The following is an 18004-nucleotide window of genomic DNA, read 5'->3' as shown; positions in this document are numbered from 1 at the left end:
ATAAATAAGCGGGAGGATGATATGATATGATGCGGGAATTCCATCTCACCCTCCCGGATGGGATGCGGGAGGATGATGTGACTTAGGTATTGATTTTCTCTTCGGATAAGACCCATGTCCCTAACAATAGTAATATTTAATTATTTTCAGTATTATGAACATTAGAAAACAAAAAACAAGCTATTTATATCTTGTCACGAGTTTTCTTTTATATTATAAAACGAATAACATAAAAGATAAAAACATACATAACCGTACTCCTTTAAACTAAGGGATATGATATTAATACACCCACTACAATAATTCACGCACCTCTTATATGATCGTATAAGACCTATATGATCGTATGGAATGCTAGTACAAAAGCATTTGACACTAGGCAGTCTGTACGAATTTGACTAGAAGTCATACGATAGTATGAATGCTATACGATCATATGGAATATGCCAGTATGACCTCTATACGATCTTATAAAGTCTAGAATTTAAAAAAACATATTCTCACTTGTTCATCCTTTCCCTCGGTTTAAGCAATGACGTGATACCATATTCCGGATGCGATATAATATTATGTGTATTATTTGACACAATATAAAATTCTGTCAATTATTTGATTCGACACAAGACTCTACCGAATATATTATACAAACATCAACAAAAGTTTTTTTTTCTCATTCGTTAATTACTAAAACAACATGAGCGATGTCGATAACAAATTATATAATAATATATCAGTGTTTTCAATCGATCAAGTCTATAATAACGAATTCCATAATTACTTATCGTATTATAAATTCTTATAAAAAATGTTAGAAAGAAATCATAAAAATTAAAAAGTCTAGTTTTTTTGACAACTAGGATCGTAATTTCCACAAAAAATTGCAATCTTAACAAAAAATAGTTGAAACTTATTCGCGTAAAAAAATAGAAACGAGACTGAAGTAGGGAGATTTGGGGGGGGGGGGGGGGAAGCTATACAATCGTAAACCTATTACCCATAAAATGAAGTAAAAAAAACCCATACGATCGTATGGATTCTATACTATCGTATGGAATATAATATCACCAGTCCCTGTGCAGTCGACAGTCGACAAAATCTGACAAAATTCTGAACCTTATACGATAGTATAAGGTCTATACGATCGTACGAAGTCAAAAGGTGTTTGAATAAGTCAATGGGTGTGTACGTAACCTACGCCTAAACTAAACACCTTAAAACAACGAACAATTAAAATATGACAATGTAATGATATTCTTATCTTACTAAAAGACGAATTACACCAACTAGGACTAATTTAATCTTACGAAATCTCATTAAAATATTTATAAAATCAAAGATACGGTGGCGGTGGAGGGGTCCACTGGCCAAGAAAGATTCAATCACCGAAGTTGGGTTGATATTGAGATCGTACGGTACACCTGATTACCAAATAAAATCCTCACAAAACTCTGGAGATGCTACAAATTTTATTATTTTATTCAGATTGTTTTTGATGGAAGTAAATCCAAATTGAGTGGCATTCTATAAATATCAATCTAGAGGTGTAAAAAAAACTGGTTTGAAAATAGGAAAAATCCGGAATTGGTATTGAAACTGGTTTGGCAAAAACTAGTTAAGAATTAAATTGAAATCGTCGATTTGTAATCGGGTTGACAATTCCTCCATTGAAACCGGTTTGGGACATGGTAAAACTAAAACAAAATAGTAAAAAGACGGTAAAAACTGGAACCGATCCCCTTTAACTTGGAAACTGGTTTGGAACCAAAACCACTTCAGGTAAAGCCGTTTATGGCTTTTGTTGATCCAATTCGAAACATGTATGAGAAATAAACATGGTTTGTACACTGAAAAATCAAATCGACAACAAAAATCAGATACGTGAACTTCCACTAGATTAAAGTAACTGACATAACCGATATGGTATTGGAAATCTAATGTTACAACATGTTTGATATGTACGTGAGTTAAGCCATCAAACATTTATCAGTTAATTTAAAATTTGAACTAATACTAATTTCTATTTATCATTTAAGCAATCTTGCTATTATTTTATAATATTTAGTGACCACAAAATAAAGGAGATATATAAAATTATAATGCGTGGGTTAGAAGGAATGTAACTGGGTAGTGATTTGAGATCCTACGAGTGATATCATGCTTTCTATTTATTTATTCATTTATTGATTTATTCTTTTACGTGTGGTGGGAACAAACACGTTACCCACAAATTCCTAATCAGCCTCCTATACTATATTGGGAGGATCCTCTTTCTTTATCTATCAATACTTTTTGAGATCAAATAAAAAGCTTGGGGGTGATTTCTTAAATCTTGTATGACATTGGGGTAAGACATAATGAGGCTGAGTTGAGTCGTTATAAAGCCAAGCACGAGTTTTAAGCAACCTTAAAACTTGAAGCTCAAAACATGACTAGAGTTCAATCAAATATCAATTTAAAAAGTTTGAAGCATGGCTTAAAGTTACTTTTTATTATGATTGATCTATATGTTTGAGGTTGGCTATGTTGGACTTAACATACACGTTTTTGCCATGTGCTCTTAGGTTTCTTGAAATAATGAAAACACTTAGTATAATAAACACTTATAATTATTAAAGAACAACCACTTCTCGTTTTCAAACGCTTACTTCTGTATTCATTTTGAATATTCGCTTGCAGTTTCGCTTTTCTTTAAATCTATCTCACCACATATCATGTATTTGCACACACTACACTCATAACTTTTCGTTTTTTTAACCTACCCTAATTCCAATTTACAACTTCTCCAAAATCTCACCCTATCTTCTTTTCCTCTGACCGTCCCCTCTAAGATAAACACATGCGGTTTTTTGTTGGGAAAGTTAACGATGAACGGTCGACCCTTCCTTCTATTTAGAAATTTATTAGGCCAAAAAGGCGAGTTTACACTCATGTAGTGTTTTCCGCTAACGCTATTTTGGCATTTATAAGTTTCACTATCGTCTATTGACCAAATTTGGACTTCTTTTCATCATTTCTTCTCTAAAATCTATACATAAAGAAATAATCACTTTATACATATAAATTATAGCCATTTAATTGTGATAAACATGCAAACATCAAAGTTATTGGATTGCATTGCTTGTTCCTTTTCAACTTGTATATTATTTTGATTGATGGTGAAGGTTGATTGGGTCTATTTATGTTGCTTGGTTTTAGTGTGTTGTGACAAGTGAGACATACCACATGACATGTGTTCCTGTGTTTTTAAAGATGTCTTTGCTGGAGTTTGTATTAATAAAAATAAATACTTTTATAAAATTTATGATAGAAATTTAGGCTTTCCTAAAAAAATAAACCCTTATGCAGAAATGATTGTAACGTTTTCTATTATAATGCTAAATTATTCGAAGAGTCGAATTTAGTGAAATCGAAATCATTACTTTGGCATACTAATGAATTTATTGGTTGTGCAACCAAAACAAAAAATATAAAAATATTAAGAAAACTAGTCTTTGATTTTGGTCCCGGTATTGGTTATGGAAAGGAAGTATCGGTAATCCTAATATTCTTATACTCCTGGTGAAATAGACAAGGTAGGTCGGATGAGAGTCATATTGGATTTGAATCAAAGCAAGTTAATTTAAAAAACATTTTCAGTTTGGTTTAGGTAAAAAAAAAAACAATATAAAGTATAGATCCTAATGCATTTATGCACAATATGACAGAATGTCTACAGTTAGTAGTATGTGATGTGGTCAAAGCCTTGTATTAAAACTTTAGTAATTTATGATATGGTTAAGTATCATATTAAATCCATTGACCTTTTGGTGGCACAATATATATATTCATCCTTTCTTTCGTCCATTAAAAGATCCTACAAGAACACAAGATGATATACAAAACCTGAATCATGAACAATTATATTAAACACATTGTCAAGGTCAAATAATTTAGAACATTAAGATTTCAAACATCAATGAGAGATACGATTACTTTTTATATATTGTTTCCGGAGACTAAAATCAAGAGTAAGATACAATGTTAATATATGAAGTAAAGATGTATTGACTTTTGTCAAATATTTTATTGCATATGAAAAACTAAACAAGTCTACTTATCACGATGGCCCTTGCTTAGCATAAAGAACCTTTTTAAAGCTAAAACTAGCAATAAAAAAACAATTTAAGGACACAAGAGCCTTTAAAAGTGTATCTTAGAGTATTTTAATTTAATATATAAGAAGTCAGACTTTTAAGAAAGATAGGATAGCATAAGCGCCCTTAAACTTACTTTGTAATTTATTAACACTCCCACCAATGGGCCAAGTATACTGTGGGCTGAGGCCCAATGAATCGAAGACGATTGGGCTCAGGCGTGGGATACTATGAGTCTATGACAGTTGACACTCATCATTATAATTTGCAATATAACATTTAAAAAGCATGTTATTATTGTTGTTTTCATCTTCGTTAAATATATATGTATATACATAATCATCTACCTTAACATACATTATTTTCTTGCCCAATCTTGATTGTTCTGTTGGAAATTGGAATGGTGTTTTTAGTGAACGGTTAAACGGCCTCGTGAAAGCAAAAAGACATTGGTCAGAATAGCAGACCTAGTGACATTTAATGATTTTTTTGAGTTATCTAGTATCAGATACTCGTATTTCATGTGTAACATACTCATCTAGCTATCGAGTGACGCCAATTCACCACGCATTTCAAAGAATACACAAGAAAAGAACTTATACAAATGCTCATTTTATTATCAAACTTACACACTCTATAAAGAATAAAACAACCATATTAACTTCATTATGCTATTACAATCGCTAACTTAACGGGACGCTGGAGCCAATACATTATTTGTTTGAAGAAGATGAATGGATGAAAGCACGAGCGCGGTTAACGTTTTGGCATTATAAATGGTGTCGAATCTTTCGTTTTTATAAGATAATTTCTTGTTGAACACTAACATTAAGAGTCTTGTTAGGAAGAACAGTGCAATTAATTACCACCACTTCATCTTCAACATTAACCGCTTCACCTGTATTTAAGAAACAAGACAATCCAAATAAGTATTTTATCGACAATGGGTCACATGCAGAAAATGAGGGACAAATGAAACGGTTCAAACTATCGCTTACCAAGAATTGTGACTCCAAGTTTTGCCTTGTGATCTCCTTCAGCCTGAACACGTGACCACCACCTGATTGAACATTTCCAACCAACAATTGAATGAATAACCATTGCATTTTCCTGAAACCACATAATGATAATATTAATAAAAAATGCTGAAATATTATTTTGACTAGAATCATGTACCTTAATTTCAACATCATCAAGAATAATACAATTAATCAACCGTGCACCAGCTCCTAAACGTGCATTGGCAGATATGGAGACGTTAGGACCAATATGTGCAAATTGAGACGATTTAACATATTTAAACAATAGCATAAACGAACCCGTAAAGGGGAGGGCCGCTTACCTTTGCAGTTGGATGAACTTTTGCAGACAGGTGAATATAAACATCACCAATTATGGTGGCACTTTTTGTACCGTCCCCTTGGGTCAAAAGATGTGGTGAGGTGTACCGAAATAGAGAAAGATACAAGCCAGAGCATTTTAAGGACATTCTGCATAAATTTGCTTACCCAGGTGTTTTTATTTGTTCCCAAAAATCCATAGTTTCTTATGTGTACAACTGTTTCTTTCCTGCAAATGGTGATAATATATCTTGATCCAATCTTACAAGATCTGCAGGAATACTCCTGTCAATGTTGGAACATTTATTGTTATTAATTTTTAGAAACATAAGTTTTATATACTCAGTTATGTCATTAACCCATAAATAGGGAAGTTTAAGTCACTACATTGGTACCTTGTTGCTGACTCTGATCTTTGGGCTTCAAAGCTGGATAAGCGTCTTAGATTAGCTGCACGAGAATCAAAGAAGACCGATTTTAAGGTTGCATAATACCACAATTATGAAATGACACCTAAAAAAAATGTTTTTTTTTCCAGAATCAGTTAAACAAGTTACATGAATGTAACTTGTAATATAGTTATATAAAGAAAGGACAGTACCTGTGCAAATTACAACTTGAAGATAAAACATATAACTAACCTCTGTCTTTTCGCTGTGCAGAAACACCTTGAATAGCGGTAAAAATCTCTGGTGTAAATACATAAACACCACAATTAATTCGGTCACTAACCTGTAGACCAGAGTACCAGACAATATTTTAGACCAAAAGATAAATAATTTGATGAAAGTAATGACTTAAATATGTATAACATGGTTAATAATTGACTTTATTCAAGCTTCAGGCACATACAAACGTTTCAGGTTTCTCAGTATAATGCAGCAATTCGTTTGTATCAGGATCAGCTACCAGCTCACCAAATTGGTCTGCTAATTCAGGGGAAACCTTAATTACAAGGATCGTTCCCAGCCCACCATATCTTTTATGTGCCTCTAAAATATATCTTGGGAGGAATGACGGTAACTTGAGTAAAACCTTTTTTTTTAATGATCTTAACGTTATTCGGTATACACGGTGGTGTAAAAATGCCGGGTGATAGATGGGAACTAGCGATTACTTGCCTGCCACTTTATTGTAATCGTTTTATAGTAAATTAGATAAAACTTTGATCGGATTATATATACACACACATATTTTTATGTATAATTTTCAGTTTTTATGCATACACAAACACATTTTGGCCAAAAACTGGCTGGAATCTCGCTGGAAACCGCTGATTTTGATTAAAAGATCGCCGAAAACCGCCGATTTTGGCTAGAACCTTAACAGAAAAAGTTGATTAAGTATGATTAATCCTGATTTTAGCTGGATTTGACCATTGACCGATTAACTGGCCGATTAGCCCAAAATTAATCAGTGAAGTGGAGACTAACGATTAATCGACGCACAATCGGGATTTTTACAACACCCGTATACTTCATTCCTCGGTCTTCACTATTCTAAACCATTATCAATATGATTCATACGTTTTTGTTATTGACGTCAAGAGAACTTCACAGTCAACGATAGGTAAAAGTGTAAAACTAATAATATTAATTAAGCATTAACTACACGAATGTTCCAGATGGTAAATTCAAATTTAGGCCTTGATTCAAATTTATCAAATGTCACATCCAACATAATGTTCTAGTTTTAATACCTTTGCTTAGGTCATGGGGTATATTCTAAACTTTCTTAACTCCACATTAACATGACATCACTCATTTTTTTTTCTTGCACTCCATCTCACATAAAGAAAATGGTTTAACCATTTTAACTCCATTTCACCCCTATTAATTATTAATTTAATATATTGTTCTTTGTTTTTTAACCCGTGAAAAACATAATCCATGGCTCATTTTTAACAAATATAACATTAGTTGGGAGTAGTTTAATATATATTTAAAGTTGCATGTCATCTTAATTTATGTTGGGGTTAACGGTTAAGTATAGCCCATGGCCTTATCTTACTAGCGTTAAAAAGTCTATGCACATTTACTATGAACTAGTTAACGCGCCGGGGCAACTGGGATTTGGTTATGTATCCATCGCGAATTTGGTCGGTTTCGGTTATGTTCATCACAGTACCAGAACTTAAAAACTCTAGCTTATGATACAAAAAATAATATGTTTAAAATGGCATTTATACGGTCGGTAAAACCTAGAAGTTGCGGTGGCGACTGGACATGAATTCGGTTGGTCTTGGTTATCACACATTTCAAACGAAGTTTATTCGGTCGGTAAAACCTGAGCGTTGCGGCGCGGTGGTAGCTAAACACGAATTCAATTCAATCGGTCTCAATTACAACACATTTCAAACTACGTTTATTCGGTATGTAAAACTTGGGCATGGCGAATTCAATCGGTTTTGGTTACATTCGTTATGGTACTATAACTAAAAAAGTTACATATTAAAAGCAACAAAAGAGAAATAAAATTTATTACAATATTCCAAAAAAATTCTTGAGAACGGCCTAAAAGTAAAACTGGACCCATGAGAAATGAAAGCAAATAAAAATGGGCATATTACGAGACGAGATTTGAACATACACACAAAAAGAAATCAAGATTAAAGAGTCACAACACAAGCCATCAAGCCACATATAGATCTTTGTAGGACTGTTCAAAGGGTAAGACTCTACCATTTTACCTAATACCCTGCCCAGACCCTTTACCATTTTAGGAAGAAATGTGGACCCGAGACCCTATCCTCTAAACAACAAAAGGGTCCAACCCTTTACCCTTTAAAACAGTAATCACAACTCATTTTCTGCATTTACTAGTTGCATATCTCATATATGACTTTAATATATGAATCCTAAAACAATTATACTTTCATTTAATAACAAAGTCAACTCTAACTTCGAAATTTTATCAACCATTTGAACTGATGCAAATAATATTCACATTCACAAATTATATGTAGAGAACAATTCGGTGATTTTCATATATCTGTTTCCAATAAGTAGTATGGCCTTTTCTTTTATTTTTCTAGTAGTTGAGAAATTTACGATGAATCATATATAAAATACAAACTTCTCCTACATTTCAGATTAATCGCGAATCTGATGTATATCTATCTAGAAACTAGTAAACGGGTCAAGGGTTTGAAAAAGGGTCGGACCCTTGAAACCTTTTTACCCTTTAAGGGGAAATTTAAATACCTTTTACCAGGCTCATATTATATATTCGGGTCTAATTAAGGGTTTTACGAGTCAGATAAAAGGGTTTCAAGGGTCTGACCCTTAACTTGCTCACCCTAGATCTTTGTGTGAGCATCAACTGAATAATGCAATTTTTATCTATATAATATATAATGAAAAAAGAAACTATAGAAATTATTTGCCCTCTTAAGCCAAAACTTGAACGCGGGACAACATCAAGGAAACCGAATTTCACACCATAACCAAAGCCAATGGACCAGAAATTTAGTTGTTTTACTTACACAAATCTCTAACATATATGTAACTTCTGGAACCTATTTCAATGTTGTGGCACCAAAAGTTTCTTTTATTATATATAGATAATTAATTTATTCCGTAACAAAATTGTACTTATGATATTAATCTGATATTAATTTATATTGGTGATGACCGAACACATAAACTAAAAGATAAACATAGACTATTAAATTTCTAGCATTGCTTGGGTTTGAAACAATCACAAATTCTAAATTTCTAATAGACCAAAGACCAACCACAATATTATTAATCACTATAAACATGCACCTGCCACATAACGTTTTCATTTTCACTTAACTTTTATAAATACTAATTTTCTCTTCGATATTACATTCTTATATTGAACATAACTACTACTTTTTATATTTATTTTCTTTACCATAAACCATTTAGTATAATATAACTTTTTAGTTTTGTTAAAACATCCTATTAATTAAAAAACTAAACGTTGCATAAACTCAAATGAAAAACTTGCATTAAGTAAACATCACACAAATTAAACAATACATGCATGAGCTACATAATGTTATATCTAGGTATAATTCTCTATATATTGTCTCCTAAATTGTTATTTTCGTGGGGTCCATGTGCATTATATTCACGATAAATATTGTCATGTCTTTGTTGTAAAGGGAAGTGATTCATTTGGTCTTTGAGCATGCTCATTAATCACTACTGAAGAATGAAGAAAGTGGATAGAGTTTCTTTTGGGTAGTGATCATGATGTAGAGTTAGAGTTGTAGTCTGTTGCTTTTATTTCTTTGTTACTCTATTTGGTGTTGGGACTCGGCCCCTTGCTGGGCTCTGTTTTGGTGTCTTGTTTGGTTTGGAATAAAAGTTTTGGCTTGTTCAAAAAAAAAATTATTTCGGGTTTCCCACTTTTCCGGAAATCCGATATCAGCATTTTCGGTACCGGTACAACATCGATGACATAAAGTACAAATATACAATATTTTTTTGTAAACGGGTACCGGTACCATACCAATAGAGTACCGATAATATGGAAAACATGGCGTTCCACATAAAAAAAAGTCTACAGCCAGAACATGCGTTTGTTAGTTAAGCACATTGGGCCTTTGCAAAATCCATCTCTGTAGTCATGTAGACGAGTCTCCACCCATTAAGTGATTTAAATGAGTCCAGTCCACTAAAACGCAGAGAAGCCCACATGGAAGCCTCAACGTAGAAACTTAAAAATGTACAACAAATCGAACCCCGTGCCTCTCGCATGCGAAGCGAGCGCTCTACCATATGAGCTACACCCCCAGAAGTGTTTTTAATTCTTACATAACTAACTCATTGGGTAACATACAAGAACAAAAAGATTTATCAAATATATCTTAAATTATATATTTTTATCAACAAATAACATATCCAAACTGTTAGATTTATACAAAATATCAATCATCATTTATTCACTCATCGTAGTATCAATAAAAAGATTGTTTGTGGGTAGTTTTCTGGTACTTGTTTTTGATCCAATTGAATCCTGCCGTTGACCCCTGTTTGACCTTCCTGAAACCAGTTGCAGCCACTGCTTTGGTCTTGTCCAACCCATCTTGAAACTTGCTTCGGTTGACCTCTGCTGGATACACGTGCACCTGCTTCGCATCAGACTCATCCGCCCACACGTAGTTCCTTCTGTAATTTTCATCCATTTTGATCCAACAATAATATTATGTTATGTCACAGATTGGCTGTTTATATATATATGTAAATATGATGTTGAATTTCAACTTTCGCTGCGTGACAGGCCAACTTATTTGATTTGACGGACGAATAACATGCTTCTGGAACATATTTATATTACGTTAATAATAAGTTCGTGATAGCTCACCTAATCAATTACGAGTTAAAATTGACTAGAAAATGGTTTGGTTCACCTATACCTGTTGCTTCTAGATGCTTCATTACATTAAATCTATACATCTTTGAAAATTTTAATTTCTAACTAGACTTTGAAAATAAATCAATTTTCTCATTTTGGCTTTTGGGTCACCATGGGTCTTTTAAAATGACAGCTTAGGACTTTTTTGGGCCAAAACAAATATTGCAACTCGGTTTTATGGGTTAAATACAAAGTGCGCAACGTCTTGTCACGTAGGCAATAGACTTTAACTAATCCGTCTTTTAAATATTATGTGGTGGTTTAACTAAACACTAAATTAAAAAATAAGTGTTTTTGGTTGATTTGAGGTACGTGAACCCCATCACATTGGTTTCTTACGGGCGTTAATGGGTTAGTGCCTCCCATTTTGATGCCCAACCTTAACATGCTCGTTTTTGGTATTTGGCGCCTAAAGGTGATGATGTGGCTTTGATGCTGGTGAGTTTAACACCCACAACATGCGTAGGCTGAAAAAGTGGGTAAGAATGGCCAGACTAAATCCAAAATAATATAATTAAAAAATATAGATAGCTTACAAGTCATTAAAGCTCATGATATACAAATAGTTGAAGCACCACAAACTAGATGTGAGAACTACAGAAGCCTTGGGCCTCACAATCTTCAACTGATGAAATCCTTGCAGAAGGACAAAGCTTATACATTGGTGCCGTTGTATATGGCAAGACACAAAATTGGGTAGGATAATCAGGGCTGCAGTTGTACAGCTACGTCTGTATTGGATGATGTAGAGGTCAACAAATTTCAAAGAGTAGATAATAATGGCCTGTATATGCTAGTTGATCATCAGGGCTGCTTATGTGCTGTTGGCCAATTTCTTTTGTGTCAAATTGTGCGATATCTTTATGTGTTCTAATCTTGGAGGTCTATACACATGTGATTAGCTGCTGTCGGTTATAAGTGTTCAAAAATTGGTGCATCTTGGCATCTTGTCTATACTGATGAGTATATGAATGATAATCGCTGTTAGCACCTTCAGAACCACTGCTGTTAATTGTGTGGGAATGAATATGCTGCTCTAAAACATTGGCAGCCAAGTTGGAATAAACCAGTCTGAGCTAAAATAACCGTTTTTTAAAGTGGCCCGTCCTGATCCAAACCAAAGCTTTAGACATATCATCAACATCATCAGTTGTCTCTTTGTCAGCATTTTTCATTATCATCATCTTTGTCTTCTCTATCTCCGCCATCATCACCATCACCACTATCATAATCATCACCATCTACTGACATAACATCATCTTCTTTTTCACTAGCCTTCTTAAGAACTTTGGCAACAATATCAGCTACAATCATGGTTAACAGAATGCCAACACAATGATCATTCACTTCATCACGAACCCATTCTGACATGAATGAAAATGAACATTTTTTAAAGCAGCCCACCTTGACCCAAACTCGTTCTTACACATTACCCCCGTCCAGCCTGACCTGTCATTTTGCCAGGTACCGTTGCTAGCTACCGTATTGTTGCGAGGAATATATATGGGTCTAAAATCTAAACAGGTGGGTATCATGCTGGGTCAAGATAATAACCAACCATCCTACTTGGATCACTTAATTGTTGTTTACATGTAATCATCAACAGCCTTTACTGAACGTTTATGTTCTTTTATTTAATAAACGAACATAAACAAAAAAGATGTTTGTTTAATCAAACGAACAAACATGAACACACATCATGTTCGTTATTTACTCTGTGAAAGTCTAGCCCATTTCAAAACCATCGCTGAGTTCGACCGATATTGTTGTTTAGCTTTAATTACTCCCAAGATCTTTTCCGCATTGATGCTGATTATGTTTAGAATATTATTGAAGGGACATAAATGAACACGTGCATGATTATTTTCTTAACGAACAACATGAACAAGGAAATTAGTTCCTCTGTTTGCATTCATTCTTTGTCCAATGTCCCACCCTATGTGGTTGAGAGTTCAAGTCCCATGGCGGACAAATGTATATATTTAGAGTAGATTAGAGGTGCATGTTAACTGTTCAAATAAAATGGAAGAAAAGACAGGGCAAATGTAAGTGAGAAATCATAATCACCTAGTAATCTGACATGAAAACAAGTCATTATTACCAAATGTCATATATCAAGCATTAAAATGCAAACCAGTGGATACAACATAGAATCAGGACTCCCACTAGTTATCATAACAGAGTTAGGTATAAACACCAAACTTTTAGGCTATGGTGATGTTTTTGTTCAGTTTCTAAATTTCTATTTTTGCATTACTTACAGTACTGCATAACAGCTTCACCATGATTGTGAACTCACCAGGTGAAAGGTGCACTAACATGTTTAAATGGGTTCGGGTGGAAACGAGTTGAGTTGGGTCTGGTTGGACTGGTGTGATTCACTTCTTTTCCAAATTTTTCTTGAAATAACTAGCGGGACATATACCATGACATAAATATATATTATTTGAATGTCTTAAGCATAGAAAATACTCATGGAGGAACTTTCGACCCGTTTCCTTTTAAGCTAATTATTTTGACCTTGCCCATTTGACCCTCTAGAGATACAGGGATAAAACACAACCCTAAGAACTCATTCATAAGTAAATGATTCACCTCTAATGAAGCTCATACACGAAACGAGTTTCAAGTATCTTTACAGTAACTTCATCAAATAATACAGAACTATATTCAATGGCTGAGAAGCCCAAAAGATCAAAGGCACTCATGTATGCCTTTTTTAAAAGAAAAAGGACCATATAGGACATGTAAAGTAGGCTTATCTTAAACAGAAACCTAAAGAAAGATGAACTCAAGTGGATAGTACTCAAACTAATCTCAGTCTATCCTGGCCCATTGACGCAATTACCTGATTTCAATGTCTAATAGCCTAGCTTAACAAGTTGCACATATCATGTGTCTAAATCATCTAGGCCACTTTGAAATTAACATCACTATATCAGGAAGGGAAGATTAAAGATTACAAGCACTACCCTACAACTCTTATAGTTATTAATGTATAACAGACCTTCTTGTTTGCTTTTTAGTGTTGGGTCAACATTAATCAAGCACCCCACTTACACCGCCTAATTGTACTCCAAGAAAAAGAAAACACTATAAATCATTAAAAGAGCTTTAGGCACTGATGGTGTTTCTTTACAGAAATGGAACCTCCAATATCAACACACTAACCAACCTCCAAACACATAATGTGTGTAAGTGCAGTCATGCAGCACTAAGTGTAATATGTTAGATAGGCCAGCAAATATCCAAAACATGCACAGAAAGAAGACTACAAATGCACACAAATGCCTCAGGTGCACTTTTATACAACATGGCATAGGCAAAAGAAATAAAGTATTTGGATTAATATAATAAGAGTTAGGTATAAAATTCAAACACCAAATTGTTTGGCCATGGTATTGCTTTGGATCTAGAAACAGATCAGATTTCTAAATTTGTAACTCAAATAGGGTTGGCATAAAGGTAATGTTTCCATATTTTAAACTAAATAGACTTCAAAAAACCAATAAAGTCAATCAGTTAGGCCAATGACTCCGACTCAACAAAGCATGTATGACATGGTGCCTAACGGTACTTCATATGTGAAGAAAATAACATAGAATTCTTATACATAAAAAATATGTGCAGCCACACTTTGACCGACTTCAGGCCCATTTGACCCATTACCACCTCTAAATCCCATACTCGAATGTTGAAACATCTTTTAAGTATCTACATGGTAACTTCGTAAAGTAGCACGAGAATTAGATTCAATGGTATACATAAATATATGCGGTATGCCTTTAAAAAAAGGGATAAGTTAGGCAGTCTATAATAGGGTCAACTAAAACAGAAACCTAAAGAGACATAAATTTGTATGGACAATCAATCCTCCGATTAATATTAAAGTACATCCTGGCCCATCGATGTTACATATGTTGAAAACTGTGTTCATATTTTTTAAGTTAAATACCTTAGAACCTGGGAACACTTCTTTCCAAACTATCACTTAATCATCTTCAAACTCAGTTCACACTAAAAGATGTCACATCTTCAAATTTCTGACTCACATTGGCAGTCTTGTAATTACCACCTACCCGCTACTCATCAGTGCATCTCTACGATCAAAGGCGATAACACATACATCTCGTCTCTCGTCATTGGTAGGAAGTTTCTATACACAGGCTCTTCTAATAAAGTGATACGAGTGTTGAAACGTGACAGCTTACAAGCAGAATTTGATCATGAAAAACTGAGTGACTGCATGATAATCACAGGTAGGGGTGTGCATGGGTCGGATTTGGCTCAACACCGTAGCCATAACCAAACTTGCGGTTAAGTCAGTTATGGTTAATCGGTTTTACAGGCTGGTCCTGTAACTGTGAATTAGATTTGGTCTTGAAATGTTTGGGTTTGACTAAAATGGCCCAAAATAGTGTAACTGTGCTTGAGATTTTTTAACCACTAAATTATTGTTACACATTTGAGCTTGAATAGTTTGAGTTTTACCATTTGACATTTGTATCATTCGATTATATCTATTCGTTAACCGTGGATTTACTAAAACTCGGTTCAGGTCATTTTTGTCGGTTATGGAAGTACAGATAACCAAAACCGAACCACTAATTTCGATTTTCAACAAAAAAAGACCCGTCAGTTTTGATTAGGTTCGGTTATATCGCTTCGGCTTCGTTAACTCAGTTTTACTCACAGGAAATGGTGCAGTAAAGTCACTAGTGGTTTCTACTGACAAAATATTCAGCGCGCATCAAGATCACAAAATCCGTGTATGGAGAGTTGATGAAAACGAGTTGCAACAGCATAAGTTAACACACTTAGCCACGCTCCCAACGTTTATTGACCGGACCCTTAATGTTCTATTACCAAAGAATCATGTACAAGTGTCGAGACACAAGAGGTCCACACGGGTCCATCATAATGATACAGTATCAGCACTAGCTGTGTCCAGGGACGGTTTAGTCATTTACTCGGTCTCGTGGGACAGAACACTCAAGATTTGGCATGCAACCGACTTCAAATGTTTAGAATCGGTTTGTAATGCACACGATGACGCAATCAACGCAGTAGTGGTATCATGCAATGGTGATGTTTATACCGGATCCACTGATAAAACAATAAAAATTTGGAGGAAGTTAAAATCACCAGAAGGTGAGAAACACTTGTTAAGTGCTACATTAAAGAAACATAAATCCGGTATCAATGCATTAGCATTAAGTACCAATGAGAATGTTTTGTATTCTGGAGGGAGTGATAGGTTGATCATGGCTTGGGAGAAGAGTGATGAGGATGACATGGCAGGAGTGGGTGCTCTCAGGGGGCATGTTAAGTCCATATTGTGTTTGAGTGTTGTATTGGATTTGTTATGTAGTGGTTCTGCAGATGAAACCATAAGAATTTGGAAAGGAGTTGAGAAATGTTATTTTTGTTTAGCGGTACTGGAGGGTCACAGTGGTCCGGTAAAGTGTTTGACTTCAGAAACCGATCACAGCCGTTCATCTAATGCATCAACTTCTTATCTTATCTACAGTGGTGGTTTGGATTCTGACATTAAAGTTTGGCAGGTTTTTATCCCTCTGTGATGAAGAATGTACCTAGCTATATGTAGTTATCGACTTATCGTATCTAGAAGGTATCTATGTGTGGTTCTCTAAATAGAGACATAATGTAAACCCATTCGGTAATCAAGAGAGAATATTATATGATATATGAAACTTATAAGATAACAAAAATCGAGAAGAAATACAAAACGAACAAACGAAGATGTACTTCTTTATGCTAAGAGCATAAACAACTTATGATCTGTATAATATATATAAAGAGCCTAATCTAGAAGTTTAACTTTTAAAATCAAGTTAAACAACTTTCAGTTAGGGATCTAACGGATCAAGGAGAGGGACTTTATGTTCTGCCTAAATCTGATATTAAACTATTAAATTAAATAATGCTGTAATATTTTCAATACTTAAATATATTCATCATAAACTGATCCAGACAATATGGTATTATAATGCTAACAAGTTTCTTATCTCAATAGATATGGTGGAAGCTTCATCATCCACAATAAAACAGAAGTGACACAGTCTACAGGGGATAGATAATAACATAGAAAATAAAGCAAGTACCAATCGGGAAGAGCAGCCTCCTTGTTTATCTTGAACTCGAATTAGGGTTTCAAAGTGAGAGGCACTGACGATTGAAGATATAGTGGCTGTTGGTTTGAAATTTCAAGTGCGCCGTGATCAGATCTCGCATACCGGCTATTGAGACATTCTTTTAAAATGACGCAAGGGTTTGTGTTTTTTTTTTGTGAGGTTATAAAATCAATTTGCATTTCTGAATAGCTTGGTTATAAATACTCCTTCTCAAACACGAGGATAGCTATACGAATCGTATAGGGTCTATATGACTTATATAGATATATATTTTTTTTAATTACAAAATATTAAAAATAATATCCGAGTTGGTTATAAAATAGAAACACGTAATTTAAAAGAAAATATTTTGCATCATACACAACAACTTACGAACAACATGAGCGTTTCTGGGTAACGACTTTTTAGATGTGGTCATGCAATCCATTTTGGTTGACACCCATATGAGTTATCCAAGCTTTTGGAATATAATTGCTATAAAAATAATTTCTTTTGTTAATATAGATGTTTTGACTCGTGTTAACTCAACTTTTGAAATATAGCCTTTATAAAATTATATTAGTTCAATGCCTTATAGATTTATGAATGAAATAGAAGTTGTTGGGTGACGAATTATAAAGCAACATACAAATCTTACACGGTTTGAGCAAGAAAAGCTGATACCTAGGTTGTACGGGTCGTATACCATCTATATGGCTCGTATAGACCATGAAATAATTATAAATCTCTGGTCAAAGTACAGGCTGACATGCTGTCTATATGAGTCGTATAGTTTCTATACGGCTCGTATAGATTGTAAAAAGCTGTCACACTGTTACCTCCGTACGCATGTCAATAAGTGAGACCTATACAAGCCGTATAGCTTTATTAACACACCATGGAGTTGGTGTTTGTATATAACCACCCTTCTGATTTATGAAATATAGTTGTTTATCACTTTATGAATGATGTTAAAGCATTCTCGATCATTTGGATCAAAACCACAATA

At 34.2% G+C, this 18004-nt stretch overlaps 1 protein-coding gene and 1 pseudogene across 2 annotated transcripts; one reads left to right on the top strand and one right to left on the bottom strand.

The window, feature by feature from the left end:
- Nucleotides 1-4727: 4727 nt before the first annotated feature.
- Nucleotides 4728-10631, bottom strand: LOC143619518 (uncharacterized; annotated as a pseudogene). The gene is made up of 8 exons (XR_013151197.1): nt 10485-10631; nt 6326-6508; nt 6115-6205; nt 5869-5923; nt 5476-5758; nt 5310-5402; nt 5132-5243; nt 4728-5031 (listed from the first exon to the last, which is right to left on the bottom strand). The product of XR_013151197.1 is annotated as an uncharacterized LOC143619518 (transcript).
- A 3978-nt stretch (nt 10632-14609) lies between these two features.
- Nucleotides 14610-16443, top strand: LOC143619678 (protein JINGUBANG-like). The gene is made up of 2 exons (XM_077091554.1): nt 14610-15120; nt 15557-16443. The coding sequence occupies exons 1-2, from the start codon at nt 14886-14888 to the stop codon at nt 16441-16443; spliced, it is 1122 nt and encodes a 373-aa protein (XP_076947669.1). The 5' UTR covers nt 14610-14885.
- Nucleotides 16444-18004: the final 1561 nt, after the last annotated feature.

Source organism: Bidens hawaiensis, unplaced genomic scaffold (genome assembly GCF_021521415.1).
Source record: "Bidens hawaiensis isolate Kalapana, Puna unplaced genomic scaffold, B.hawaiensis_p1.1 tig00002477_1, whole genome shotgun sequence".
Lineage (NCBI taxonomy): Eukaryota > Viridiplantae > Streptophyta > Magnoliopsida > Asterales > Asteraceae > Bidens > Bidens hawaiensis.
The sequence above is the reverse complement of the archived record's forward strand: the minus strand, read 5'-3'. Positions and strand labels throughout refer to the sequence as shown.